Source organism: Larus michahellis, chromosome 4, assembly GCF_964199755.1.
Source record: "Larus michahellis chromosome 4, bLarMic1.1, whole genome shotgun sequence".
NCBI lineage: Eukaryota > Metazoa > Chordata > Aves > Charadriiformes > Laridae > Larus > Larus michahellis.
The window spans coordinates 2046532-2058874 of record NC_133899.1 but is presented as its reverse complement, the minus strand read 5'-3'; the positions used below and the strand labels follow the sequence as shown (position 1 = coordinate 2058874).

General features: G+C 66.2%; 2 protein-coding genes across 6 annotated transcripts in view; one reads left to right on the top strand and one right to left on the bottom strand.

The window, feature by feature from the left end:
* Positions 1-35: 35 nt before the first annotated feature.
* CTU2 (cytosolic thiouridylase subunit 2) lies at positions 36-3960 on the top strand. 4 transcript variants are annotated; one of them, XM_074582699.1, is made up of 15 exons: positions 36-170; positions 680-754; positions 1125-1203; positions 1283-1342; positions 1418-1478; positions 1669-1778; positions 1856-2133; positions 2211-2346; positions 2477-2608; positions 2722-2813; positions 2909-3000; positions 3090-3177; positions 3258-3324; positions 3401-3459; positions 3544-3954. In XM_074582699.1, the coding sequence occupies exons 1-15, from the start codon at positions 91-93 to the stop codon at positions 3605-3607; spliced, it is 1473 nt and encodes a 490-aa protein (XP_074438800.1). In that variant the 5' UTR covers positions 36-90; the 3' UTR covers positions 3608-3954. The 4 variants fall into 4 exon arrangements, 3 of the variants coding, with proteins under 3 accessions (XP_074438800.1, XP_074438799.1, XP_074438802.1); XR_012586451.1 differs by lacking the exon at positions 2909-3000 and having other exon boundaries at positions 3544-3556; XM_074582701.1 differs by lacking the exon at positions 1125-1203 and having other exon boundaries at positions 50-170; positions 3544-3958.
* Positions 3887-12343, bottom strand: part of PIEZO1 (piezo type mechanosensitive ion channel component 1 (Er blood group)) — a 25606-nt gene continuing 17149 nt past the window's right edge. For both annotated transcript variants that reach the window (XM_074582696.1, XM_074582697.1), the window contains 27 exons: positions 11860-12103; positions 11606-11702; positions 11322-11490; positions 11150-11239; positions 10926-11014; positions 10644-10715; positions 10090-10190; positions 9923-10010; positions 9520-9597; positions 9249-9421; positions 9049-9170; positions 8791-8952; positions 8459-8717; positions 8192-8380; positions 7637-7931; positions 7349-7499; positions 7119-7266; positions 6815-7029; positions 6522-6680; positions 6297-6444; positions 6007-6195; positions 5828-5920; positions 5527-5699; positions 5309-5431; positions 5126-5205; positions 4805-5003; positions 3887-4683 (listed from right to left, as the gene is read on the bottom strand). In XM_074582696.1, the coding sequence (XP_074438797.1) occupies positions 4434-4683; positions 4805-5003; positions 5126-5205; positions 5309-5431; positions 5527-5699; positions 5828-5920; positions 6007-6195; positions 6297-6444; positions 6522-6680; positions 6815-7029; positions 7119-7266; positions 7349-7499; positions 7637-7931; positions 8192-8380; positions 8459-8717; positions 8791-8952; positions 9049-9170; positions 9249-9421; positions 9520-9597; positions 9923-10010; positions 10090-10190; positions 10644-10715; positions 10926-11014; positions 11150-11239; positions 11322-11490; positions 11606-11702; positions 11860-12103 (4156 nt within the window). In that variant the 3' untranslated portion in view covers positions 3887-4433. The remainder of the gene's footprint in view (positions 4684-4804; positions 5004-5125; positions 5206-5308; positions 5432-5526; positions 5700-5827; positions 5921-6006; positions 6196-6296; positions 6445-6521; positions 6681-6814; positions 7030-7118; positions 7267-7348; positions 7500-7636; positions 7932-8191; positions 8381-8458; positions 8718-8790; positions 8953-9048; positions 9171-9248; positions 9422-9519; positions 9598-9922; positions 10011-10089; positions 10191-10643; positions 10716-10925; positions 11015-11149; positions 11240-11321; positions 11491-11605; positions 11703-11859; positions 12104-12343) is intronic.

The following is a 12343-nucleotide window of genomic DNA, read 5'->3' as shown; positions in this document are numbered from 1 at the left end:
GGGGCGGTGCCTTGACGTCACCCTGCGCCGCCGCGTCATCGCCGTGCGCCGGGAGCGGAGCCGAACGGAACGGGGCCGAACGGGGCCGCCATGTGCGACGCGACGGGAGACGATGGAGGGTGCGGGGCAGACGCGGCACCGGCACGGCGCCGCCGCCTCCCGGCAGACAGGTGGGAGCCCGACCCGGGACACGGGCTGGCCCCCCCGGGGCCGCTGCCGGTACCGTCCCCGGCACTGTCCCCGGTACCCCGCCGCTACCCGCCTGGTACCCTCACGGTACTGTCCCCGGTATCCCCCCGGTACCCTCTCCGGTGCTGGCCCCCGGTACCTGCCGGTGCTGTCTCTGGTGCTGCCCCCGGTACTGCCCTCCATTGCAGCCCCCCGGTATCCCCCCGTGCTGTCGCCGGCACCCCCCAGTACTGTCCCCGGTATCCCTCCGGTACCCCCCCGGTGCTGCCTCTGGTGTCGTCCCCGGTACTGCCCCCCGTTGCCACCTCCGATCCCCCTCCGGTGCTACCCCCGGTGCTCCTCTGGCACCTCCCCGGTATCTCCCGGTGCTGCCCGCGGTATCTCCTGGGGTGGATAAGGGACCGGGACCGCCGCGCACCCCCCCGCCCGGGACCGCCCCTGGGGAGGGTCGAGGTCCCGTCCCCTCCGGTGACCGCCCGTGTCCCCGCAGCCACTCGCGGCCCTGCATGAAGTGTGGGCAGGGCACGGCCGCCCTCGTCATCCGCCTCGGGGACGCCTTCTGCCGGTGAGGGACCCGGACGGGATGGGGCTGTGGGGCTGCGGTGTGTGGGGACACGGGGCTCGGACATGTGGGGCTTGGGGACATCAGGGCTTGGGGATATTGGGTCACTGGGACATCGAGGCTTGGGGACAGCAGGGCTTGGGGACATCCAAGCTTGGGGATGCAGGTCTTGGGGACATTGGGGTTTGGGGGCATCAGCGCTTGGGGACATTGGGTCTCCGGGCCAGCGGGGCTTGGGGACATCAGAGGTTGGGGACATTGGATCTCAGGGATATCAAGGCTTGGGAAGAGCAGAGCTCAGAGACAGAGGGCTCGGGGACATGGAGTGTGTGGGGCATGGGACATTGCATGGCTCAGGGCCCTGTCCCCGCAGCGACTGCTTCCGCGAGTACTTTGTGCACAAATTCCGCGCGATGCTGGGCAAGAACCGCGTCATCTTCCCGGGAGAGAAGGTACTCGGGGGGGACAGGGATGCTGGGAGGACCCGTGTGGTGGCAGTGGAGCTGATGACTGTCCCTCCCGTCCCCGCAGGTGCTGCTGGCGCTGTCGGGGGGGCCGGCCTCCAGTGCCATGCTCCGGCAGGTCCAGGAGGTGAGAGTGGGGACAATGGGGGGGGACGGGGAGGGGCACCGCTCACCCACCTCCCTCACCCTGCGCCTCTGCCAGGGGCTCAGCCGGGAGACGGCCAAGAAGCTCCGCTTCATCCCCAGCCTCATCTACGTTGATGGTAAGGATTAGCCCCGCTGCCCGTTTGCTGCCTGTTCCCTGCCCCACTGCCCGCTCCCGGCGTAGTGTCCATCTGTGCCGTGTCAGGGCTGGGGGCTGCCACCTGGGGTGTCCCCCTCACCCCGGGGGATGGGGTGGGTGCCCCCTCTTCACCGTGACGGTGGCCCCGGCGCTGCCCCCCTGCCTTGCAGAGGGAGCGGTGCGCGGGCTTAGCGCGGCACAGCGGGAGCAGAGCCTGGCCCGCATGGAGACCCTGCTGCAGGCGACCGGCTTCCCCTATCACCTGGCCCACCTGGAGCAGGTATGGAGGTGGCAGGGGTAGGAGGGACACGCCTGGCCACCCCCAACCTCCCCCTGGTACTTATCTCTGCCCCGCAGGCGCTGGAGCTGCCCGCATCCATATTACAGCCAGGGCCGGAGAAGTCCGGCAAGCCCAGCCCCTCCTACAAGGAGGCCGTGGAGGGCTTCATCCAGCAGCAGCGGCAGGAGGGGGACGGGGATGGTGGCACCTCATTGCCTGACCTCGGCACCCAGGACGCGGTGGGTTCCCCGCCCACCCCCCGCCTGCCCATCGCTGCCCGCACCCAGGAGCTGCTGCGGCTCTTTGAGGCCGTGGAGACGTCGACAGCAAGAGAGGAGCTGCTGCAGATGCTGCGGTGAGGGTCCGATCCTGCCCGGCATCGGCACCGGGCATGGCGTAGTGGCTCTGAGCCAGCGTCATCTTGTCCCCCAGGACCCACCTCATCCTGCAGACAGCCCGGACCAGGGGCTACACCAAGGTGATGACAGGCGAGAGCTGCACCCGTGTGGCCATCAAGCTTCTCACCAACCTAGCGCTGGGTCGCGGTGCCTTCCTCGCCGTCGATACGGTGAGCAGCCCGCCGGTACCCTGTCCCTGAGCTGGGGATGGCTGTCCTCGCCTGGAGGGGTGACACAATGCCGCGGGAGGGGTCTGTGGCTTGGTGGTAGTGCAGTCCCTTGGTAGCCATGCACCTGCAGGGCTTTGTGGACAACCGCCACGGTGACGTGATGGTGGTGCGTCCCATGCGGGAGTACATGGCCAAGGAGATCGCCTTCTACAACCACTTCTTCGATGTCCCCACCGTCATCGCGCCACCCCTCCCCACCAAGGTAGCGATGTCCCCCGCCCCCTGTAGTGGGGAGCCCAAGTTCTGTGTCCCCACGATGGGGATGGGACCCCCCTGCTGCCATCCCACCCCTGTCCTCTCTGCTCGCTCCCGCAGCGCCAGGAGAAGCCCAGCATCCATCGCCTGATAGAGCGCTTCCTCCTGGGACTGCAGGAGGATTTCCCCTCCACCATCAGCACTGTCTACAGGTACGGCGTCCCCTGCGCGAGGGCACTGCGGGGTGAGGGGGGCAGTTTGGGGGTGAGCAGGGTGAACCCCTCACCCCCCCCCACATTGGCTGCAGGACGGGCGAGAAGCTGAGCCCGGCTCCGGCCAAGGCGAGCAGCGAGTCCCAGCGCTGCCTGCTCTGCCTGTGCGCCCTGGACATCGCTGGGGGTGAGTGAGGGGGGCGGTGGCGGGCACAGGGGATTAAGAGGGGGCGGCCATGCACCCCCAGCCGCACCCCTGCTCTGCGGCTCTTGCAGAGGAGGAGCTGGCCCTGGAGCCCACGCTGATCACGGAGGAGACAGAGCCGGCGGGGGACGGGTGCTGCCAGGATGCCACGGCAGCAGGGTGAGCATGCGGGAAGGGGGGATGCCGTGCCGGCACCGGGGCCGTTGTGCCAGCACCTCTGATGGTCCCTGTCCCCCCAGGGCTGAGAGCAGAGCTGCTTTCATCCCGCTGCTGTGCTACGGCTGCCGCCTCACCTTTAAGGAACTGGTAAGGCTTTCGGGGCACAGGAGGGTGGCTCTCCTTGGGGTCGGGTGTCCCCATCCCCATGGCTCCTCTCTTGCAGGGCCCCCTCGCCACGCTGCCACCCTACGTGCGTGCCGAGGCCCAGCGCAGGATCCGCAGGTAGGAGGGAGCGGGGTCCCCTCCCATCCCCCCTGTCTCGGCCCTTGATGCCACATCCATCCACGCCATGTCCATCCCTCGCAGGGCACAGATGGAGCAGCAGAGCCAGGAGGTCCCGCTGGAGGATGAGGAGCCCGGCAAGAGCTGAAGGGGCTGGGGACGGTAGGGGACACAGACCCCCATCCCTCTGGGGCACCGCTGGGGCAGGGTGGCCCCCCCAGTCCCTGGATGGTAGGGGACCAGAGCCTCTGAGGACCCCTGTCACCCAGGCAGCTGCTTTTGCACCCTGTTTTGGTTACAGCCAGGGGGCAGGGACAGCCCCCAGACCCCTTTCGGTGGGTGCCAGGGGTGCTGGTACCCCCCTGGGGGCAGCAGGGCCCTCGTACCACCCTGCGCCTCCCTCTCCCCAGCCCAGCACAGCAGCCGGGGAGGTCTCAGCTTTGTTTTTATTAGATATCTGTATAAATAAACCATTTGAATTAATAAAAAAAAAAAAAACAAAACAACCAAAAACAAAGTCACAACGAGTGTCTAGAGTCCAGCTGGGGCGTCCAGCCTCACCCCGCGGCTGGGGGGGGCCGTGACCCAGGGCCCCCCATCCTGGGGGGCTATTGCTTTTGAGTTCAACCTGGTTCTGGAGCAGGGCTGGGGAGAGCGAGGAGGGGGCACAGGCCAGCTCCTGCCGCCCCCATGCCACCCCTTCCCCAACAGCCAGGGGTGCCCAGCAGGTGTGGGGGGGGGGCAGGGGCGGGCAGCTCCTGTCCCCCTGCCCCGGGAAGGCACGACGTGGTCTCCGCAGGTCGGACGGCTTCAAAGCAACGTAAGAAAAACATCCTCCCTAAAAGCGAGTGCCGAGTACCCCTGCGTCCCACTGCCTCCCCCAGCAGGATGTGGCCCCAGCTTTGGGAGGGGCTGGTTAAGGCATTGGCGGTGATGTCCCCGGGAAGGGGGAGGGGGCCCAGAGCCCCCTCCCCTTACTCCTTCTCCCGTGTCCACTTGATCATAGTCTCGGGGGAGCGGTAGAGGAAGATGAGCTTGGCGTAGAGCTCCTCTTCCAGCTCCAGCTCGCCCGTCTCCCGCACCAGGAAGATGTCCTGGCACAGCTTCAGGATGCGATCCACGCAGGGCAGCTCCTCGAACATGATGGAGTGCGAGATCTCGCTGAAGAAGCCCCGCACGAACTTCCCGATTACCAGCACGATGGAGACGTACAGCCCCATGATCCTGCAAGGGCAGGGGGAGAGCATCCTGTATCCCACCCCCAGCTTCGCACCCCTTTTGGGGTGCAGCCAGGTGGTCCACCACCACCACCCCCCCCCTCACCTCGTGCACCCCCTCCACGTACCCATAGCCAGCCAAGAAGCCCAGGCTGGGGGGGCTGACTTTATCGTTGAAGATGACCATGGGGAGGATGTTGCCGTCGTGTGGGGGGGCCTCTTTCAGCCGCACCACCCACCACTCCAAGAAGCTGTCACCTCCTCGGCCGGCACGTGCACGCTCCCGTTTCAGTTGCACCTCCACATCCAAGTAGCTGTCCTCCCCATCTGCCGGGGGCGGGGGGGTGGCATCGTCAGGGCACAGCACGGCCACCGATGTGCCCCCAACACTGATTTTTATTTTTTTTTTTTTTGGGGGGGGGGGGAGGGTGTGACACAATAGGACCCACCTGGCAGCAGCTGCTTCACTGGGTTGGCTTCAGGGCCGTTGGGTGCCCGGATGTATTTGGGGAAGAGTTTGGGCACTTGCCTGCAAGAGAGTGGGGTGAGCCGGGGGAGGGAGGGGGACACAAGAAAACCGTCCCACTGAGGACGGGGGGCGGGGGGGGTGTCCCCTCCCCAGGGACACTCACACGGGGGAGTCGCGGGTGCCCTGCAGCAGCTGGGCCAGCTCCATGCGCTGGGGCGCGCCGGGCTGCAGGTCGGTGGTGTGCTTGTCGAAGGTGTGCTCCACCGTCCCCCCCTTGCCCAGGTCCCTGCGGGCAGAGCGGGCAGCAGAGGCTGAGTGAGTGTGCGTGGGGGGGGGGGGGGTGCAGGCAGGGCTGCCCCGTCCCCACCATGCCAGCGGTACCTCTGGAAGGTCCAGGTGAGGCGGAGGGTGATGTCGGAGGAGCCGTTCTGCAGCTCCCGTCGCATCTGCTCCCGGCTGGGGGGGCTGATGCTCCAGAGCGATCCCGAGCTGCCCTCGATGCGGGCCGTCACGATGTCCTCGTAGCCGTAGAGCGTGATGAACTGCATGGCCACCTGGTGCCGGGGGACGACGACACACACACACAGCTCAGCCCCCCACCCAAGGACACCCCCAGCCCGGGGCGCCCCTCCCCGTCTCTGCCAGCCCCATGGAGCAGGATGGGGGTTTGGGGGGGATTTACCGGCTGCCTCTCAAACTCGTTGGTGAGAGCTTCGTAGTCCTGGGGGGTGAAGGGCTGGATGGATTGCTGCTGGGCGCTCATGGTGAACAGCGGCTGTGGGGGGACAAGGTGCTGTCAGTGGGGCAAGGGACCCCGGAGTCCGAGATGGGCACCCCGGCACCCCCTCCCCGTATCCTCACCTCGTACCCCCCCAGTTTGAGGGTGACAGTGACATCGATGGGGTGGTTCACAACGCCCACCACGGAGCGCACCAGCGACATGAAGAGCAGCGGGAACCAGATGATGGCCACGAGGAAGAGGATGATGAGGCCCCCCATGCCATACTTCACGATCTTCTTCTTCTTCTGCCCCTTGGGCTGGGGGTATTTCTGGGGGAGGGGAGACAGCACATGGCGCCAGGTAGGCTTGGGGGGATCCCAAGCAATGAGGGGCTTATTGGAGGTCCCTTCCCAGCCCAATGGGGCCGTACCTTCTCTGTCTCGCGGCTGCACTTGATGATGAAGATGTTGGCATAGATGTCCTCCACGCACATCCAGTTGGAGAGGGACAGCGTGGTGTCCGTCCAGACCCAGTCCATGACAGCCCGCAGCTCCACCAGGAAGGGCACGAGGCGAAACCTGGGGGGTACACAGGGAGAGGGGGCTGGTACATCACCCTCTGGGCACCCAGGTGTCCGCGTGGCCCCGCGCCATACCCTTGGAAGAGGAAGAGGTTGAGGTGGTTGTATTTCTTGGTGAGGAAGTTGCCCAGGATGCGGGTGGGGTAGCCGCAGCGGATCTGGTAGGCTGACAGCGAGAAGTAGATGCACTTCACGAAGTACCACAGCTGGGCCACCGTGTTGAGGCTGAACAACCTGCAGGAAGGAGGTGTCACTCCTCTGGCCACCTCTCTGGCCAGGCTGGGCCACCACGTGGGCTTGGGGATACAAAGGTGCCACATTAGGACCACGCCGTGCCCTTGAGGACGTCCTTGGCGGATGCTCGGTACCTTTCCGTGACTGCTGGCAGGATGAAGAACATCCAGAGGTGGATGCTGAAGACCAGGATGACCTGGAAGATGAGCTTGCCCAGCACGGTCTTGCGGAGGTAGAGCGCACGGTCGATGACCATGGTGGTGAACTGGATGAGCAGCATGACCAGGAAGGCCTCTGGCACTTGGTCATCCGACAGCGAGGAGGTGATGTCGGCGGCCGCTGAGTGTTTCTGGGGATGCAGGAGAGGTCAGGATATGGCCCAGCCTGACCCCGTGGTGGGAGCTGGAGGTCTGTGCCCTGCAGGAACTCCCTGCTCACCCCAAACGCCCAGAAGCCGAAGATGATGATGATGAAGTCGACCACGTCAGCCAGGAACATGAAGGCGTAGACATCAGTGGCTGCCCGGTGCTGGGTGTGCAGGATGTCCCAGAAGAATCCACGCACCGGCTGGTACATGTTCTGCGCCCTGGAGGGGACAGAGGGGACAGATGACCGGGGGGGGCTGCACTCCACATCCCTCACCCCAACCAGCACCACGGGACACTCACATGGTGAGGAAGAAGAGCTTGACCCGCAGCCCAAACGCCTTCAGCTTCTTCTGAGCATGGCTCTGTTTTGCCTCTTCTTCCTCCTCCTCCTCCTTCTCCTCCTCCTCCTTCTCCTCCTTCTCCTTCTCCTCCTTCTCCTCCTCCCCATGCTCTGTGGGTGAGGCACAGCATGGGTGACAGCCCAGGGTCCTGCAGGGCCGCATCCCGCCCGTCCCCAGCACCCCTCTGCCCTGGGGGACGCCTGCATTACCCCTTGCTGGGGCGTGAGGGCTGGGAATCAGCACTCACCTTCCTCCGGAGCCGTCTCCAGCTTCTTCTTCCCCCGCCACCTCTTCCTCCTGAAGCGGAGCTGTGTGGCCTTGGTCCCCTCTTCCTGCCCCACGGCATCGCCCTCTGGCTCCAGCCCCACGGCTGAGCCCGGTGGCTCCGGCTCTGCCAGCGCCTCCGTCCCTTCCTCACCCACCGGCAGCGGTGGGGACACTGCTTCTGCCCGCCTCTCCTCTTCTTCCTCATCTTCCACCCGCTCCACCTCTGCCTTCTTCTTGGGGAAGGGGTCCTCCTCATGGTCCCACAGCCCATAGGCCTGGGAAGGAGGGCGGTCAGGGGGATGGAGTTCCTGATGCCCCCCACCCCATGCACCTCACCCCCCAGCCTGCAGCATCGGCTCCCGTTGCACCCCAAGGACCCAACCAGCAATGGGTGCCTTGGGTGGGAAGCAAGGCAGAGCCACCAAGTGCCCACCGGGTGCTCTCCAGAGCCCCCATCACCCCCAGGAGCATCTCCAGCTCCTGGGGATGCCCACCCAGGCAATGCCCATGGTGGTGACCATGCTCCAGGACTCACCAGCAGCAGGGAGCGATGGAAGAAGAGCGCCAGGAGCTGGATGAGGTCGTACTTGATGTAGCGGTCGGTCTTCTCCAAACCCAGGATGCGGGGTGGGAAGAAGGGCTTGCCCTCATTGCGCACCAGCATGGCATAGCCGTTCCAGGGGAAGAACCCAAACTGGAAGAGGTATTTCACCACCACCATGACCTGTGGGGACATTGGGGTCAGCAGGTGGCAGCTGGGGGCCGGGTGGCATTGTCCCCTCCCCAGCCATCCCCTGCCAACCTCAGTGAAGATGATGGCCGTCATCCAGAACCGCTTGCTGGGCCTGGGGATGGAGAGCATGGCCCAGAGGAAGACGAGGATGGGAAGGAAGAGGGAGATGACGGAGGCGGTCACCATGTTGTTGAGGATGATGATGAAGTAGCAGAGCAGCTCGGAGTGGGCAGCCACGCAGCGGTACCCGGCCAGCAGCAGCTTCAGGAACCGGTTGTGGGACTGATAAAACTTCTCGGACTCTTCCAGCTCAGGGAAGTACAGCCGCCTGCGGGGCACAGGGGGGTGAGCCGGACCTGCCACCCCCTGGCCCTGGCCCCACGGTCCCCACGTCCCCATACCTGCTCAGGAGGAGCTCGCTGGCCGTCCGGCTCCGGTTCTGGGGCAGGGCCAGGAGCTCCTGAGACCCAGCCACCTCCTCCCGGGACCCCGAGATCACCGGCTCCTGGCTGCCCCTGGGCAGCGGGTATCCTTCCGGGGCAGGGGTGTCTCCTTGGTGCCCGCTGGGGACAGCATGGGGACAGGGGTGAGCCCCCTGCCTGCCGACCCCTGCCCGCGGCGCTGCCGGCTGCCCCCTCGGGGGGTATCTATGCACCTGCCTGGAAGCGACGCCGTTTTGGGGGTCCGCACCCCCTGACCCCTGTGGGCTCGACTCCTCGGGGGGTTCCTCCGGTGGCAGCAGGTAGAGCTCGTCCAGGACCCCACGGTGCACATCCTCTCCCTGCAGCGGGCAGGGGGTCAGCGCCACCACGGGGCTGCCACCACCCTCCCCGTACCCCGGCGTGTCCCCTGGGCTCACCGTGGCCAGGCGGCGCGTGAGGACGTATCTCTCGAGGCGCAGGACGTTGGACATGTCGGCGTGCTCCCGGGTGCAGGCGTCCAGCCACTGGGTCAGCCCGTCCACCATGGCCCGGCACAGCACCCACAGGAACCGCAGGGTGTTCAGCGCCCGCTGCACCACGTTGCTCCGCTCTGCCAGGGCGAGGAGAGGGACGGGGCGGGGGGTCACTTCGTGCCTGTTTGCACCCCCCCCAGCACTCCCTTATGCTGTGGTCCTGCTGCCCACCTACCAGAGCCTTCCTCCTCTTCTTCCTCCTGGCCTTCAGCCTCTTCGTGTGCCTCCAACTCCTCTCTCCTTCCGCTGTCCCCTGCAATGGTCAGACCCCCCCGCCCCGGGAAGGGGTAGTACCACCTCAGCAGAGGGTGGACGTTGTTTCTGGTCCCCAGTGGGGCTCTCCCGCTCATCACCCCACAGCCCTTCCCCCCATCCAGCTTAAAAACCAGCGTGGGCACCAAAGGAGAGCTGCACGGCTCGTGCCCAACCCCATTGCAGCCATCAGAGAGTCCACGCACACTGAGGCGATGCCCCATTACGGGACGCCAACAGCAGCCAGGGCAAACAGCAGGCACAGGGCACGGCTGCACCCCCTCCTACCCCCCTTTCAGCCCCATTTTGGGGTGAGCCAGACCCACCTGCAGCGACCTCGGCACCGGGTGCCTCCATCTGCTCCTGCTGCTGCAGCGCCGTCCTGGTGTTGGTCACCCAGGCCTGGTAGGCGAGCTGTTGGCGGGGGGAAAGAGGGGCTGTCAGTGCCCCACGGACACCACGACACTCCCCCCAGCACCCCGGCCACACTCACCTGGAAGGCGCTCTGCCTGCCCGGCCGCGGTTCCTCCAGCATCGCCTCCTCCTCCTCCTCGCTGTCTGACTCGAAGAGGAAGTATTCCCCCGAATGCAGCACTGCCGGGGCAGCACAGGGTGTCACGGCATGGCCGGTGCCATGGCACGGGGTGTCATGGCACCACCGGTGACCGGTGGCACGGCACAGGGTGGCACGGCACGGCTGCCGACTCCCCAAGGCTCTCTGCCTGACACGGCGCTGCCAGCACGGTGCCGAGGACACCCGTGGGGATCTCCGTTAGAGACAAGCCCTCCGGCACTGGCGTTCGGAGGCAACCAATGCCGGTAATCCCAAACCCAGCCCGGCACCCCCAGTCCAACACCCCGTTAGCGTTGGGAAGCAGAGAAGCCCTGGTTAGTGCCCTGCAGCCCAGCACGGGGTCGGGGGACATGCAGAGTGTCACCTTGCCGAAAGCACCGTCACCACCGCTCCCCGCAGGTGTTAGTGGTCCCCGGCGGAGGGACCTTGCCGAGGGGCTGTGCCCCGTTATGGCCCCCGTGCCGAGGCAGTACCTGCGGCGTGGTCTAACCATGGCCGCCACCACCGCTCCCTCTGCCGGGAAGGGTCCACCGGGCTGCCGGGTGCTGTGGAACAGCAGACAGGGGGGGACGCTGAGCACGGTCACATTCGGTGCACCCACCCCCTGGCACGGGGGTGAGCCAGGGGAGCAGGGAGGGGGGTTCACCGCAATGCTCCGAGAGGCTCCACTGGGACGGGTGTTGGCGATGGGTCACGATCACCCTACTGTGCCCAGAGGGGTGGAGGGGACAAGGCGGGGAGCCCCTGGCTCTCACCTGGGCTGGCCTCATCCTCCCCCTCGGCAGTGCTTCTGGGCAGCCGCTCCTGGTGGTACTTCTCCTGCTTGGCTCGGATCCGCTCCATCCTGCCAGGCAGAGGCTGCTGCGGAGCCCGCTCCCCCCCAGACCACCCCCCCCCGGGGGCACCCCCATCCAACACAGGGGTGCCCCAAGGTGGTGGCAGCTGCAGGGCTGCCCTGTGCCCCCCAAAACCCACTCACTGCCGCTTCAGCTGGGCCAGCGACTTCTTCTCGGCTAGCCGGTGGGAGCGCATGCTCTTCAGGGTGCTGGCCTTGAACAGCGCGACACCCCTGTGGGGACGGCGGGAGGGTGAGGGGGGGGGGACACTGTCACCCCGGCACCCACGGGGACCCTCCAGGAACCCAGCCCCACCTGGAAGCCTGCAGGGCAGAGGCCTGGAGGTCCAGCATGACGTGCAAGTAGTAGTAGCTGAGGAAGACGCGGCGCTGGAGCAGGAGGAAGAAGAAGCAGATGCTGTCCCAGATGATGCCCGCCTCCTCCACGGGCAGCGAGCAGTCCTGGTCCTTGCCCATCTCCTTGGCTGGCAGGCAGAGATGCGGGCAGGTCAGACAGCAGCCCAAACCGGCACCCCCAACCCCACCAGCGCAGGCAGGGCAGCACCCAGACCCCCCCCCCGGCCCCAGGCCGGCACTCACGGTCGTAGTAGCCCTTGACGGTGCAGACCAGGCTGAAGAGCTGGATCACCCAGCAGAAGTTGCTCTGCATCTGCTGCACGAAGACGCAGGAGAGGAGCTGCAGGGAGAGAGGGCAGAGCGTGGGGTTAGCCCGGCGACAGCGAGAGGGGGACAGTGCTGCCACCCGTACCCCTCCCCAGGGGATGCCCAGGAGGTGGGTGGCCCTGAGGAGGAGCTCGGGGGACGCTGCATGGCCAGGGCACGTCAGCCCTCACCGACAGCATGTTTTTGGAGATGATGACGGTGATGTTGTAGAGGATGAGGCAGTCCCAGAGCACGAGGCGAGCCCGCGCCGGCTTGCGCAGCATGGCAGTGCCGAAGAGGAGGAGGTAGAAGCAGGCCAGCAGGTAGCCGAGGCCGAAGAGGCTGATGCGGGTGGCACCGGTGATGAAGACCACCACCAGGACGAACCAGAAGAGGTAGCGGAAAACCACCACCTTTGCCATGTCCAGGTATGACCTGTGGGATGGGGCACTCAGAGAAGGACCCTTGTCCCCTCCCAGCACTCACGCTCGGCACCACTTAGTTTTGGGGTGCAGCAAGGTGCTTCCCCACACCCCAGCCAAACCAGTATGGTCCCAATCCCCGCACCAGCCCTATCTTGGGGGACAAAGTGCCTTGTCCCAGTCTATGGGGTCCCAGTGCCCACGGGGGTCCTGCACCATCACCAGGGGTGTCCCGGACCAACACATCTCCTTC

Coding starts and splice junctions, on each gene's coding strand:
- CTU2 (XM_074582698.1), top strand. CDS start 91: ATGTGCGACGCGACGGGAGACGATGGAGGGTGCGGGGCAGACGCGGCA. Junction 3,001..3,089: donor CGCCCTGGACATCGCTGGGG/GTGAGTGAGGGG, acceptor CGGCTCTTGCAG/AGGAGGAGCTGGCCCTGGAG. Junction 3,460..3,543: donor GCCCAGCGCAGGATCCGCAG/GTAGGAGGGAGC, acceptor CATCCCTCGCAG/GGCACAGATGGAGCAGCAGA.